We start from the raw sequence: 14604 nt of genomic DNA on the forward strand, positions 1-14604 counted from the left end.
ATGGCTGGGTCTGAACTGGGGTGGTGAAGTGAGCTAAAGAACAATGATGGATTCAACCCTGATCTGTGACTCGGAGTGAATGAATGGAAAGTTTCAGTGCTCTGTCCATCTCCTTCTGTTTGCTTTGCTGACAAGACCAAGCACAGTGTGTGTCAAATGTAAAAGAATAAAATAAAACTTGAAATCCAGTCATAACGCTTGTGACAGTTGTATGATAGGCAAATGTTGGAAATGCTCTGCATAAAGCAGAAAAATGACATCTGAGGAGAAAACCGTTCATGCAGTGCTTCGTGAAGTCGCTTCACTCGTCCAGCATTCAGTGCTCTTTTTCAGGGACATTCCTGGTGCAGTTGAGGCTTCTTGTGCAATACTTTAAAAATATTTTTGCTATTCCATATTTTCCCAACTGCAGAGAAAATACTAAAGGATTTTAATTTGGCGAGGATACCATGCTTGGAAACCACTGGTGTTGGAAGTAGTAACTTTCACTGTTGCCTTTTGGTAGAAAGAACAAGGGTTGTAGTCTGGGGAGTTAGTAGCATTATTGGAGACAGTATTTGACATACTTGCTCCCTTGTTTTACTTTGGGGTACAGCTGTTTGATGAATAGTTAATGTTTCTGCCCAGCTTGTTGCATTGTGTGGTAACGTGCAGACAAAAAGCTTTTCCCGGTTGCTATGCATGCTGTTCTTACCAAGGCCCTCTTCTACCTGCTAGGTACCGCTACACTCTGGATGAGCTTCCTGCCATGTTGCACAAGTTGAAGGTGCGGGCCGAATCTTTTGACACCTGGGCCAATAAAACTCGTGTCGCCCTCGAAGTGGAGGATGAAAACAAAAGAAGTGAGTCACGCCTGTCCTACCACGTCTCCTGACTCTTCTTGCTTCCAGTATTTCTTTGCCGTATCCTGCCCACTTTACTGCAAATGCTGCCTGCCCCACGTCTTCTAGTTAATTGCTGCTGTCATAATACACCTAATTTACAGTTTTTTTTTTTTACTGCTCACAACTAGCCTGGTTCTTTCTAGAGAGTGCACCTTTAAAAGTGGCAGGCCCCTGTTCTTCATGCATATTCTGTCCTTGACAGATCTTCGTGCTTTGAAATTTAGACCCAAAAGAGTTTTCTCTACTGTGACTAGATTCTTGACCTCCGTGTCCAGACCCTATGTCCATCTGTTCCTTTCCCATTTTCTGTGATCTGAATCCGTGACCCTCTAACTTGTTCCCCTTGGTCTCTGCACGCACAGTAATGACAAACCTCTGTTTTCAGCACTGGAAGAGCTTCGTGCCTTACACGCTGAGGCTTTGGAGAAGAAGTTTCCTGAAACCGGCATGCTTCAGCAGTTAAAATCTGTGATAGACGAGGTGGAGCGTTGCATATCCGAGGCAATTGGGATTGTCTGCAGCAAGAAGCCGGCTCGGTAGGTGGTAGTCTTCTGTAATCTTCCATAAAATCACATGGCAATGGTGAACATAGTGATTGTGGGCTGTGGGCATCGTAATGGGTCGGATAGAATGTGAATGAGGGACTCTGGACGGGTAGGGGAGGATGCAGGAACCAGTACCTTTGATGGGTAGGACATGTGACGAGAGGGGAGTTCTATAAGCACAGGCTGGAGTGCCACCGGAAGGAACAAGAAGCTCCAGAAGGCAGGATCGAATTTGAATGAGGGGCTCTAAGAAGGGAGGTGGCAGGAATGAATCAATCCATCAATCAGGGATTTGTAAAGCGCTCTACTTACCCGCTAGGGTCTCAATGCGCTGGGGGGTAGCTGCAGTTAGTGGTCGAAGAGCCAGGTCTTGAGCAGTCTTCTGAAGGCCGGGAGGTCTGCGGTCTGTCATAGGAAGAAGGAGGGAGTTCCATGTCTTGGCAGCGCCGTGGTAGAAGGACCTGCCCCCGGAGGTGGTTCTGTGGATGGCGGCCAGGGACAGGTCGGCGGAGCGGAGTTTCCTGTTGGGTGCGTAGTAGGAGAGTCTGTCGTTGAGGTAGGCTGGGCCGGTGTTGTGGAGTGCCTTGTGTGCGTGGATCATGAGTTTGAATGTGATTCTTTTGTCGACGGGGAGCCAGTGCAGGTCTCTCAGGTGGGGGGTGATGTGGTCTCGGCGCGGGACGTCTAGGATCAGGCGTGCGGAGGCGTTCTGGATTCTTTGGAGTCTGTTGATGAGTTTGGACAGGGCTCCGGCGTAGAGGGCGTTTCCATAGTTGTCAGCTGCTGACGAGGGCGTGGGTGACGGTTTTCCGTGTGTCCGTCAGGATCCACCTGTAGATCTTGCGGAGGGTGTGGAAGCAGGAGGAGGAGACTGCGTTGACTTGGTTGGACATGCTGAACTTGGAATCGAGGATGACCCCTAGGTTGCGTGCGTGGTTTGTAGGTGCCGGGGGGGGGGGGGGGTTCTCAGTGATATTGGCCACCAGGAGTCGTCCCATGCTGAAGGGTTGGTCCCAAGGATGAGGATCTCTGTCTTGTCCGCGTTCAGTTTCAGCCTGCTTGCCTCCATCCAATCGGTGGCGGCTTTCATACCCTGGTGCAAGTTGGATTTGGCGATGAGGGGGTCCTTGGTGAGGGAGAGGATCAGCTGGGTGTCGTTGGCGTAGGAAATTATGTTGAGGTTGTGTAGTCTGGCGATGCGGGCGAGGGGAGCCATGTAGATGTTGAACAGCGTCGGGCTGATTGAGGATCCCTGCGGGACGCCGCAGATGGTTTTGGTGGTTACGGAATGGAACGGGGGGAGGCGAACTCTCTGGGTTCTGTCAGTGAGGAAGGAGTTGGTCCAGTCCAGGGTCCTGTCTCGGATGCCTGCTTCGTAGAGGCGTGTGCGTAATGTGTGGTGGCAGACGGTGTCGAAGGCGGTGGAGAGGTCCATGAGGATGAGGGCTGCTGTCTCGCCGTTGTCGAGTAGGATTCTGATTTTATTTATTTACGCAACTTTTATAGCGTGACAAATACCCGAAGGTGTCTCGGCGCTGTGGAGCAAACTGGAGTCTATCATCAAGCCATCCTCTTACTGATTAAACAGCCATGTTTTCAAGAGCCTGCGAAAGCTCATCAGATTCGGGGCGGCGATGAGGGAGGCCTCGGTGCTGTGGTTGCTGCGGAAGCCTGACTGGGAGGGGTCCAGGATGCTGTTGTCTTCTAGGTAGCGGGTGAGCTGGGTGTTGACTATCTTTTCGATGACTTTTACTGGGAATGAAAGCAGGGAGATTGGCCGGAAGTTCTTGAGGTCGCTCGGGTCCACCTTGGGTTTCTTTAGTAGGGCGTTTATCTCAGCGTGTTTCCAGTTCTCGGGGAAGGTGGCAGTTCTGAAGGAGAGGTTGATGTTGCGTAGGTGGGGTGCGATGAGGCTGTCCGCTTTGGTGATGTTGTGAGGTAGGGGGTCGGATGGGGAGCCTGAGTGGATGGTGTTCATGGTCTTGATTATGTCTTCGGTGCTCATGTTGGTCATGTGGTCAGAGGATGGTGGTGGGTGGGGTTCGGGATGTTAGACGCGGCGAGGTCCAAGGGGTGCCGCCGGGGGTTGAAGCAGTTGTGGATGTCGGTGATCTTGCGGTGGAAGAAGGCGGCAAGGGTGTCGCACAGGGCTTGCGACGGCAGGATGTCGTTGGTGCAGGAGCTGGATTGAGAGTTCTTTCACTATGTTGAAGAGCTCTTTGCTATTTTGGGCTTTGTTGTCGAGGCGGTCTTTGAACGAGGCTCTTTTGGTGGTCCTGATGAGGTGGTGATGGTTGTGGATGGCGTCTTTGTGGGCTGCGCAGTTGGCGGACGTTCTCTCACTGAGCCAGGTGTTTTCGAGTTTTCTGCAGGTGCGTTTGGATGCCAGGAGGTCCTGGGTGAACCAGCTGGCTCTCTGGCTGGTGTCTGTCGGTGGGTTGTCTCAGTGGTGCTACGGTGTTGGCGCAGTCTTCCATCCAGGGTCTGATGGTGCGGGCTCCTTCATCGGGGTCGGTGGGGCAGCTCGGTTGGTTGCGCGCGAGGTGTGTTGAAGGCCTTCTATGGTTAGCACATAGTGAGAGGGGAGACCTGCAGGGACAGGGTAGTGTTTGACCAGAAGGAGCAAGGAACTCTAGAAGGGCAAGATAGAATATGGGATACCAAGTCAAATGTTGGCATAAGGATTTCTTTGGCAGAGGAAAGGGAACAAGGTTTCTGTTGGGTCATGAGGAATAGTGCAGGACTCTGGGACTGTATGAAACTGTGCAGACATTATGTGCGAGGAGTAATCTGGGGCTCTGCGTGGAGGTGGGTGGTGATCTGTACTGTGCAGGCTCTGTACTTGCAAGGAGTAATCTGGGGCTCTACGTGGAGTTGAGTGGTGATCTGTACTGTACAGATGATAGATCTGCCCTCGGCCTGTCTGCTGGAAGCACTCGGGTGTATTGTTTTTATTGGCAGTGAGACATTTCCAATTGGCTGAAGGATTTAAGAAATGGACAGTTTCTAGCACATGGGTTTACTGTTGTCTGTCCTGCAGTCTCTAAAAACTATTTGCATGTACACCGCAGTTGAAAATTACGTAAGGTATGGCCTGCTACTGTACTCAGTCAATGAAATCTCCCGTACCAAGAATGAAGAAACAACTTGCCTATAATCATACTTTTGCAGTGTTAATCTTTCTGGATTCACTATGCTGTGCATTATCCCGTGGTCTAGCGGTTGGGTCCGGAATCGTAGTCTTTTCTTTGTTTTTTTTCGTAGCCCCGGTGTGCGTTGACGTCCCACCTTTTGGTGTCCTTCCGTGACGTCGGCACGCTTCCTGCGGAAGCTCCCACCCTTGGGCGCCATCTTCAGATTCTTTTTTCCTCCGTTGGGTCTGGATCGTTCCCGAGAGGCTCCAGAGTTTTGGACGGAAAAAGACACAGAAGAGTCGAATTTTGCAGGAAAATACTGAGAAGATGACGAGAAAGAACATCTAGAAGCCGGGACGACGAAAAAGGAGAACTTCGACGTCCAATGGAGAATGTGCATACAGGGGGCCCCCTGAGCGCGAGAAATGGACAACACCCCTTTCAAATTCTGCCGTAACTGCCACCACAAGTACGCGCAGAAGGACCAGCACCCGGTTTGCAATCTCTGCTTACCGGTCGACTACGAGAGCAAGGACTGCAACACTTGCTCTGCCTTCACACCAAAGAATCTCTGCGTCAGAGAGCGAAAGAAAATGGCCAACTTCACCATGCAGGGGGAAGGGCAAACCACCGTCCCTTCGAGACCTGGGACTCTCGTCCGAAGAAGACGTCGCCAGAGAAGACGACGGCTACACGGTTTTAGAGACCAATAAGAAAACTTCTAAAGAGGTAGGAGAGTCGTCAACCCCAAAAGCCCCGACAGACCATCGAAGGTCTGAATCAGACTCTCGAAAAACTGAATCTAAGTCCTCGAAGGGAGCAATGGCACCGAAAACCTAGTCGGCCGCAGCTGAATCCAAGGACAAGAGAGCCCAGCGGATCCTTCGAGAAGGACTCCCAGGCGGCGAAGACCGGCGAAAAGCCAAGGTTGTCGAAGCATGTCTCCGAAAAGGAGCGTTCGACTTCGAAAGAGAAGGCCCTAAAGGCCGCCTCTACGTCGACAAAGGAAACGAGGCCCGTTCCGACGTCAAAATACACGGCAAAGAGACCAGCAGAACAGTCCGACGCCGAACAGGCCACCGAACTGGAAAGGAAGAAAAGACTGCTCGAGGCCGAAATGGATAGCATCCTACAAAGAAAGGAGTTCGATGAACGACTCAAACAGTTCACGATTCCGTCGAAAGCACCGACTGTTATCATCATAGTAGAAGAGGAGGAGGATTTCGAGGTCGAAGAGCCAAAGAAAAGCCCCAAAACTCTAGGACATCAAGAGGATGAAGACTTCTACTATGATGAGGAGGGTGACGACGACCGGAGGACGATCCTCTGGTCGGCATCCTCGGGGACGCTGGACCTGGAATGGCAGGACCTTGACACCGAAGGTCCAGAAGAGGACGTAGACACGTACCCTTCGAGGCCTTCGCCGCCAGACGGCATTGGGGCGTACAATATGGTGATCAAGAACGCGGCAACGGCGTTTGGCGTCAAAGTTGACGAAGAGAAACAAAAGTCTGACTTCCTATTGGAGACCCTACTCCCCACGCAGACAAGGAGCCAGTATCTCTCAATGCTTGAAAGTGTCATGGCTCAGGGGAAGGAGGCGTTCAAGGAACCGGCGACATGCAGATCCGTTACGCCGAGGACGGAGAAGAAATACAAACACTCCACGAAAGATCCTCCGTACATCAGAGGGACAGTCCTGGCGGACTCCATTATCACGGCGACCGCAAGGAAGAGGGCAAATGTGCCGACCACATCAGGGCCACCGCCAGACAAGGAAAGCAGGAGGATGGACCTTACTGGGAGAAAATAGAAAGGAATGCAGCAATGCATTGGCGCATGGCAAACTCAAACGCCCTACTAAATGGGCACCAGTACCAAATCCTGGACCAAATTGGGCAGATGATGAAGCACCTCCCAGAAGAGTACCAGCATAGAGCCTCACACCTCGTGGAGGAGGGGAAGAATGTGGCGAACGCTTGCTTCAAAACAGCCTTGGATCGAGCAGACCCATCCAGCAGGCTGATGTTGGGAATCTCTGAAAGAAGGCAAGCCTGGCTCAGGATCTCTGGTTTCAAACAAGAGGTTCAGCACAACATTCTTAGCACCCCATTCAATGGGGAAACACTGTTTGGAGCGCCGGTGGATAACAAACTCACCCAGCTCAAAAAGAAAAACGACACTGCACGGTCCATGGGGGCCTTACAATTCAGAGGAATGAAGAGGGGTACCCCGTCAAGGGAGAAAGAACGGAAGAGGGGGAAACCAGTCGGGAAGGTCGCACCAGACCTTCCAGCAGTCCAACCAGGGAAGATAGCCAGGCACAGCAGGGACACCAAAAACAAACCTGGCACAACCAGCAAAGGGGCCACTCTTTTCGCGGGAGAGGAAACTGATGTGGCCAGAACAAAAGAGGAAGCCTTCAAGCCACCTCTAAGTGACGCCGTCACACAGTATGTGCCCACCTGCACGACGCCTCCCAGGGTGGAGCACAAGAGGACCAACACAGGGTTACACGGACCAAATAACATGGAACATGTAACACCAGTAGGGGGCAGGCTAAGTCACTTCTTCAGAGAGTGGACGAAGATAACGTCAGACAAGTGGATACCGAACATCATACAGTTCGGATACTGTATAGAACTGGAAAGGACACCGCCAAACAAAAAACAAAAAAAGAGCGCAGTCAGGAAAAGAGCTGGAACTGCTTCAAAGGGAAGCGGAGGAACTGCTCCAAAAGGAGGCCATGGAACCAGTACCATACCAAGAAAGGAACAAGGGAGTGTACTCCACCTACTTCCTGGTACCAAAAGTGGACGAAACACTAAGACCCATCCTGGACCTCGGGTTCCTGAACAAATACATAAAAACACAAAAGTTCAAAATGACGTCTCTGCAGGAGGTCATTCCCCAGATAGGGGACGGAGATTTCATGGCCACCATAGACCTCAAAGACGCCTACCTGCACATCCCGATGAACAGGCGGCACAAACATCTGCTCAGATTTACCATCAACAAACCTCACTACCAGTTCACAGCCCTAGCGTTCGGACTAAAATCCGCACCAAGGGTCTTGCAGCAGTGGCAGCGCACTTGAGAAGGGAAGGGATCAATGTATACCCTTACCTGGACGACTGGCTAATAAAGGCAAATTCACACAGGACATGCAAGGAACATGCCCAGCGCGTGACAAAGACTTTGATGGACCTGGGTTTCTCCATTCACTGGGGGAAATCCTCTAAGGAACCAGAGCAAGTAAGTCTTCCTAGCGGCTTAGATCAACACCATACAGAGCAAGGTGTTCCTCAGCGACAAGAGGACACCGGCGCTACTGAAGGAGATGCGCCTCTACCAGAAGGGGCGAGCTCTGACCGTGAGGACAGCGAGCAAGGTCATGGGCATGATGGCCTCATGCATACATCTAGTACCAAATGTACGCCTCCACATGAGACCATTCCAAGAATGGCTGCAAGAGCAATGGTCTCAAGCTACAGGGAGTTGGGAAGATCTAGTAGTTGTAACGCGTGCAGGTGGAGATGTCGTGGTGGAACATGGAGAACGTAACTAAGGGAAAGCCTCTAACACCACCGACCCCAACGGTGACCATCACCACAGACGCATCCCAGAAGGGATGGGGAGCGCACATGAGCAAGCTCAGGGTGAGGGGTCTGGACTGCAGCGATTGCGGTCAAACACATCAACTACCTAGAACTGAAACAGTGTTCCTCGCCCTGAAAGCCTTCCGGACAAAATTGTACAGCCAGAGAGTGTTGATCCAGACGGACAGCACAACGACTATGTTGTACATCAACAAGCAGGGAGGAACGCAATCTCCGCCTCTATCGAGCCTAGCGCAGGAGATATGGAGATGGGCCATCCCACTAAACATAGACCTGCTAGGCATACACCTACCAGGGAAAGACAATGTGGAGGCAGACTGGCTCCGCAGACAGACATCGGCGTCCCACGAGTGGGAGCTCAATGCACAGGAAACGTTAGGGCTATTCAGAAGGTGGGGAACATCGACTATAGACTTATTTGCAACACACCAGAATGCAAAATGCCAAAGCTTCGCCTCCAGGCAACCAGGGGAAGGTTCCCTGGGGAATGCTCTCATTCATGCATTCACTGGGGGAAATCCTCTTTGGAACCAGAGCAAGTAAGTCTTCCTAGCGGCTTAGATCAACACCATACAGAGCAAGGTGTTCCCCAGCAACAAGAGGACACAGGCGCTACTGAAGGAGACGCGCCTCACCCATTCAAGAAATATGCTTCAATGCACACGTTCACTAAGCACTACTGTGTGGATATACAATTGAACAAGGAAGCACAAGTAGGACAGAAAGTGCTTCAACATATATTCAACAACCAACACTCATCTTCCACCCAGTTGCCACAAACATAACAACCCACAGTCTATGCACAGCATAGTGAATCCAGAAAGATTGCACGCTGCAAAACGAATAGTTTCTTACCTTTCTTACAGGTGCAGCCTGAAGATCTTTCTGGATTCACTGGCGAACCCACCCACCTTCGCCAGAAAGATGAGGCTGGAGAAGCAGGTGGAAAAACAAGGACAATACTGAAAACAGACACCTTGAAGGACTAAGCGGGTAAACACTTACTTGAACATTGCCAAGGATTCGCAAACAGAACACAAAACGAGAAAAAAAGAATCCGAAGATGGCGCCCAAGGGTGGGAGCTTCCGCAGGAAGAGTGCAGACGTCACGAGAAGGACACCAAAAGGTGGGACGTCGACGCCCACCTGGGCTACGAGAAAAAAAAAACAAAGAAAAGACTACGATTCCGGACCCAACCACTATACCCCGGAATAATGCACAGCATAGTGAATCCAGAAAGATCTTCAAGCTGCAAAACTACACCGACGGGTAAGAAACTATTCGTTACTTTTCTTACACACTGCAGTATACTTGGATACTGCCCTGGGACATTTCCTGTAAACGGGTAAGTAAAAGCATTTGTTAGTAAGAATTTCTTTAGGTTTTCCAACTCCACCCTTAAAAACTTCTCACAGAAAAACAGTTGATGTTATCCTATGGAGGAAACTACTGTTAACAGTTTAAATGTAAGTACTTGGTTGTGGGATTTGGTGTTCAGGGGTTAGTCTCGGGGGTGGGTCCCCCCAGGGTCAAGAATGCACTCTTGTTACACCCTCAGCGGCACTAGGGCAGCCGGGTGCAGTGTGCTGAGGCCCAGTGTTTTGCAGCGTGAATCTTTCTGGATTCACTAGGCTGTGCATTATTGCGCCAGCTAGTGGTTGGGTCCGGAATTGTAGTCTTTTTTTTCTCTTTTTATTTGTTTGGCCCAGGTGGGCGTAGACATACCACGATTTGGTGTCTTCCGTGACGTCGACTTGCTTCCTCCGGAAGTTCCCACCTTTGGTCGCCATCTTCAGTTTCTTTTTTCTGCCGTTGGGTCTGGATCGTCATAGAAGAGTTCGAAAAACTTTTGAAGAAGGAATCAATAAAAATCTGCAAAAACCAGTGAAGATTGGAGAATTCAGCAAAGGTGAGTTAAAGGCGACTTCGAGGCCCACAAAACAAAGCGCCGGAGCACTACGCTGAACAGGCGGCCGAGATGGAGAAAAAGAGAAGGCTCAAGGCCGAAATGGCTAACCTCCTCCAGCAAAAGAAGGATTTCGACAACCGGATGATACAGTTGTGAGAAAGTGCCATCTTTCTTGCATGATATGCCCCCACTTTTTGCTGAATTGCTGATGTGCTTGGACTGTGCCCTGAGTTCCTGCCAATCAGGTGCCCAGGGCCTGGGTTCCTTCTCTAAAACTGTATTGAAGCTAAAACCCAATTGGCATCTCTGGACACATGTCAGCCCCTGGTAAATGGTACCATAGGTACCCAGGGCATTGTGACCAGAGAAGAACCCTAAGGGCTGCAGCACTTATTGTGCCACCCTTAGGGGCCCTGCACCCTGACACACACTGCCTTTGCAGGCTGAGTATCTAAGTACAGAACTAAACAGAGCCGACATGGCACACATCCCTGTGTGCCATGCCCACACGCCCAATGCCCTGGCATACATCTGTCACCCCTCTAGCTGGGTGCCCTATGCCAGTGGTGTGTGCACAGGTGCATGAGCCCTGTGCCCCTACAGTACCCAGGGCCATTCCTGGGTACTGTAAGTGCAGTGATGCCATTGAGAGTATATGGTGCTGTGAGGTTGTCATTACGAACTCCACAACACGACCGCTGAGCCTTGCCCAGGCCTGGCCGCCCCCCACGCTCCTCCTGCCTCTGCTCCTGTGCCAGCTCCAAGCTCCTTAACTTCGCTTGGGCGACCCAGCCGCCGCTGAGCCGCCCGCACCCGACTTTCCCGCCGCTGCCTTCCTGCGGCCCCGCCCCCCGCTGCCCATTGGCCGCCCCGCTCCCGCCACCCAGCTCGCCCTCACGGCTACCTTTTTTAAGGGGCACTCTTCCTTCTCCTCGGGAGCGACCGCTGAGCCTTGCCCAGGCCTGGTCGCCCCCACGCTCCTCCTGCCTCTGCTCCTGTGCCAGCTCCAAACTCCTTAACTTCGCTTGGGTGACACAGCCGCCGCTGAGCCGCCCGCACCCGACTTTCCCACCGCTGCCTCCCTGCGGCCCCGCCCCCGCTGCCCATTGGCCGCCCCGCTCCCGCCACCCAGCTGACCCTCCCTCCCGGCCTTCTTATGACGCCCCCACGCACGCGAAGCGTTCACGCGTAGCGGGCGCGCTGATTGTGCGCAAAAGGCAAGCCCGTCTGCGCCTGGACCGCGCCCAGCGTCAGAACCCCTGGCCCCCGCAGAGGCCACCCCACCCGCCGGACCTACGACGCTGCCACACAACGCACTCTACACCGGCCGGATCTACAGATGCTACAGAGTCACCCCGCGACGCACCCACGGACCCTTCAGCTGCCATTCCTGCAACTTTTCCTGCATCCGGACCTGCACCGCACCCGCCAAGCCGAGCACCAGCAGCAACCACCTGAAGTGCATCCTGCTCAACACCCGCTCCGTCCACAGGCACGCCGTGGAACTCTGGAACCTGCTCGACACCACATTTCCAGACGTCACCTTCCTCACGGAAACATGGATGAACGCCTCCTCAGCGCCTGACATCGCCATCCCGGACGGATACAAGATCACCCGGAGGGACCGCGTCAACCAGACAGGAGGAGGCATCGCCATCGTCCACAAGAAAACCATCCGCATCACGACCAACTCCGCCGACACCCTCACAGCCGCCAAACATCTTCACTTCCAGATACACACCGACCCCAAGACCACACACCGAGGCACCCTCATCTACAGACCCCCGGGACCTCGCACACAATTCAGCGAAGACATCGCAGACTTCATCAGCCCGCACGCCCTCTCCTCCGCTGACTACATCCTCCTAGGGGACCTCAACTTCCACCTGGAGAACGACAAGGACAGCAACACCACCACGCTGCTGGACAACCTCGCCAACCTCTGACTCAAGCAACTGGTGAGCACCCCCACCCACTACACCGGACACACGCTCGACCCAGTCTTCTCCTCCATGAAGGACATCTCCTTCAGCCACTCCACCGGACTCCACTGGACAGACCACAGCTGCGTCCACTTCAGCTTCAGAAGGACCACGACTCACCACCACCCGTAGCCGGTTCCCCGCAGGAGCTGGAACAAGATCACCTCCGACCAGCTCTCCACATCCCTGAACCTGAATCCTCCCACCAGCTCAACGGACCCCAACCAAGCAGCCAACATCCTCACACAGTGGATCACCAACTGCGCTGACGACCTTGCACCCCTGAAAAACCACCCCAGCAGGCCCGGCAGCAAGAAGGCCTCCTGGTTCAACGACTACCTCAAGAACTCCAAGATGAACTGCCGCACCCTCGAGAAAGCCTGGTGCAAAGACCCAACTACAGACAACATGACTGCCCTCAAGCACGCCACCCGCAAACACCACCAACTGATCCACACCACCAAGAAGATGGCATTCAAACAACGACTAGACAACAACGCACACAACAGCAAGGAACTCTTCAGCATCGTCAAAGAGCTCTCCAACCCCAACGCCGGAACCAACGCCATCACCCCCTCGCAAGAACTCTGCGACTCACTCACCTCGTTCTTCCACAGCAAGATCGCCGACATACACAACCGCTTCGGCACACAGCCCACGCACCCAACCACCGAACCGACGCACCCCATCACCACTTTCCGCACCTGGACCCCGGTCAGCACCGAAGACACCATCCACGCCGGATCACCAACCGACCCATGTCCCCACCACGTCTTCAACAAGGACGCCTCCGTCATCGCACCCCAACTCCGAGATATCATCACCTGCTCCTTCAACACCGCCACCTTCCCGGAAAGCTGGAAGCATGCCGAACTTGGCGCCCTCCTGAAGAAACCATCAGCAGACCCCACCGACCTCAAGATCTACCGCCCCACCTCGCTCCTCCCTTTTCCAGCCAAAGTCATCGAGAAGACCGTCAACCGACAACTTGCCGCTTTCCTCGAGACTAAAGGATCCCTCGACCCATCCCAGTCCGGCTTCCGAGCCAACCACAGCACCGAGACCGCCCTCATCGCAGCCACTGACGACATCCAAGCCCTGCTCGACAACGGGGAAACAGCGTCCCTCATCCTCCTGGATCTCTCCGCAGCGTTCGACACGGTCTGCCACTGCACCCTAGTACAACGCCTCAGGAACATCGGATTCCAAGAGTAGGCTCTAGAGTGGATCATCTCGTTCCTCTCCGGAAGAACCCAGAGAGTCCGCCTCCCCCGTTCAGATCCGAGGCCACCGAAGTCATCTGCGGCGTACCACAAGGATCATCACTCAGCCCCACCCTCTTCAACATCTACATGAGCCCCCTCGCGGCCATCGCACGCCAACACAACCTCAACATCATCTCCAACGCCGACGACACTCAGCTGATCCTCTCCCTCACCAACGACCCAGCCACCGCCAGAACCAACCTAAACGAAGGGATGAAAGATGTAGCCGAGTGGATGAGTAACAGCCGCCTGAAACTCCTCAGACAAGACGGAAGTCCTCATCTTGGGACCATCTGCCTCCGCCTGGGACGACTCCTGGTGGCCCCCTGCCCTGGGCAGCGCACCCAAACAAACGGACCATGCACGCACCCTGGGCTTCATCCTGGACTCCTCCCTCTCGATGACCAGACAAGTCAACGCCGTCTCATCTTCATGCTTCGACATCTTACGCATGCTCCATAAGATCTTCCGATGGATCCCCACCGAAACCAGGAAGACGGTCATCCAGGCACTCGTCACCAGCCGTCTGGACTAAGGAAACACCCTCTACACTGGTACCACAGCCAAACTACAGAAGAGACTCCAACGCTCCAGAACACCTCCGCACGACTCATCCTGGACATCCCCCGACACAGCCACATCTCCAGACACCTGAGACCTGCACTGGCTCCCCATCAACAAGAGAATCACGTTCCAACTCCTCACCCACGCACACAAGGCTCTCCACGACCTGGGCCCCAGGTACCTCAACAACCGCCTGACCTTCTACACTCCCACTCACCAGCTTCGATCGACCAGCCACGCCCTTGCCGCCGTTCCACGCATCCGAAGAGCCACCATGGGAGGAAGATCCTTCTCCTACCTGGCAGCCAAGACATGGAACTCCCTCCCCATCCACCTCGGCCAGACCCATGACCACCTCTCCTTCAGGAAGCAACTCAAGACCTGGCTGTTTGAGCAGTAGCAGATCCCCCCCTCCCCAAGCGCCTTGAGACCCTCCGGGTGAGTAGCGCGCTATATAAATTTCTTGATTGATTGAATGTCTTCACTGAAGACTGAGAAGTTTGATATCAAACTTCTCAGCACATTAAACCCACACTGGGATTTAATGTAAACTGCACAACAGAGGGCATCTTGGAGATGCCCCCTGAAACCTAACCTACAATCCACGTCTGGTCCGACAGGCTGCCTAGGCTGCCACACAGCAGACATGTTGCTGGACCCCTGGGTGGAGAGCCCCCGCCCTCCTGGGCCTGCAACAATG

At 53.4% G+C, this 14604-nt stretch overlaps 1 protein-coding gene across 4 annotated transcripts in view; it reads left to right on the forward strand.

The window, feature by feature from the left end:
• KDM5C (lysine demethylase 5C) overlaps positions 1–14604 on the forward strand; it is a 466536-nt gene that overhangs the window by 225176 nt on the left and 226756 nt on the right. For all 4 annotated transcript variants that reach the window (XM_086940146.1, XM_086940145.1, XM_086940147.1 and 1 more), the window contains 2 exons: positions 718–842; positions 1270–1420. In XM_086940146.1, the coding sequence (XP_086796272.1) occupies positions 718–842; positions 1270–1420 (276 nt within the window). The remainder of the gene's footprint in view (positions 1–717; positions 843–1269; positions 1421–14604) is intronic.

Source organism: Lissotriton vulgaris, chromosome 10, assembly GCF_964263255.1.
Source record: "Lissotriton vulgaris chromosome 10, aLisVul1.2, whole genome shotgun sequence".
Lineage (NCBI taxonomy): Eukaryota > Metazoa > Chordata > Amphibia > Caudata > Salamandridae > Lissotriton > Lissotriton vulgaris.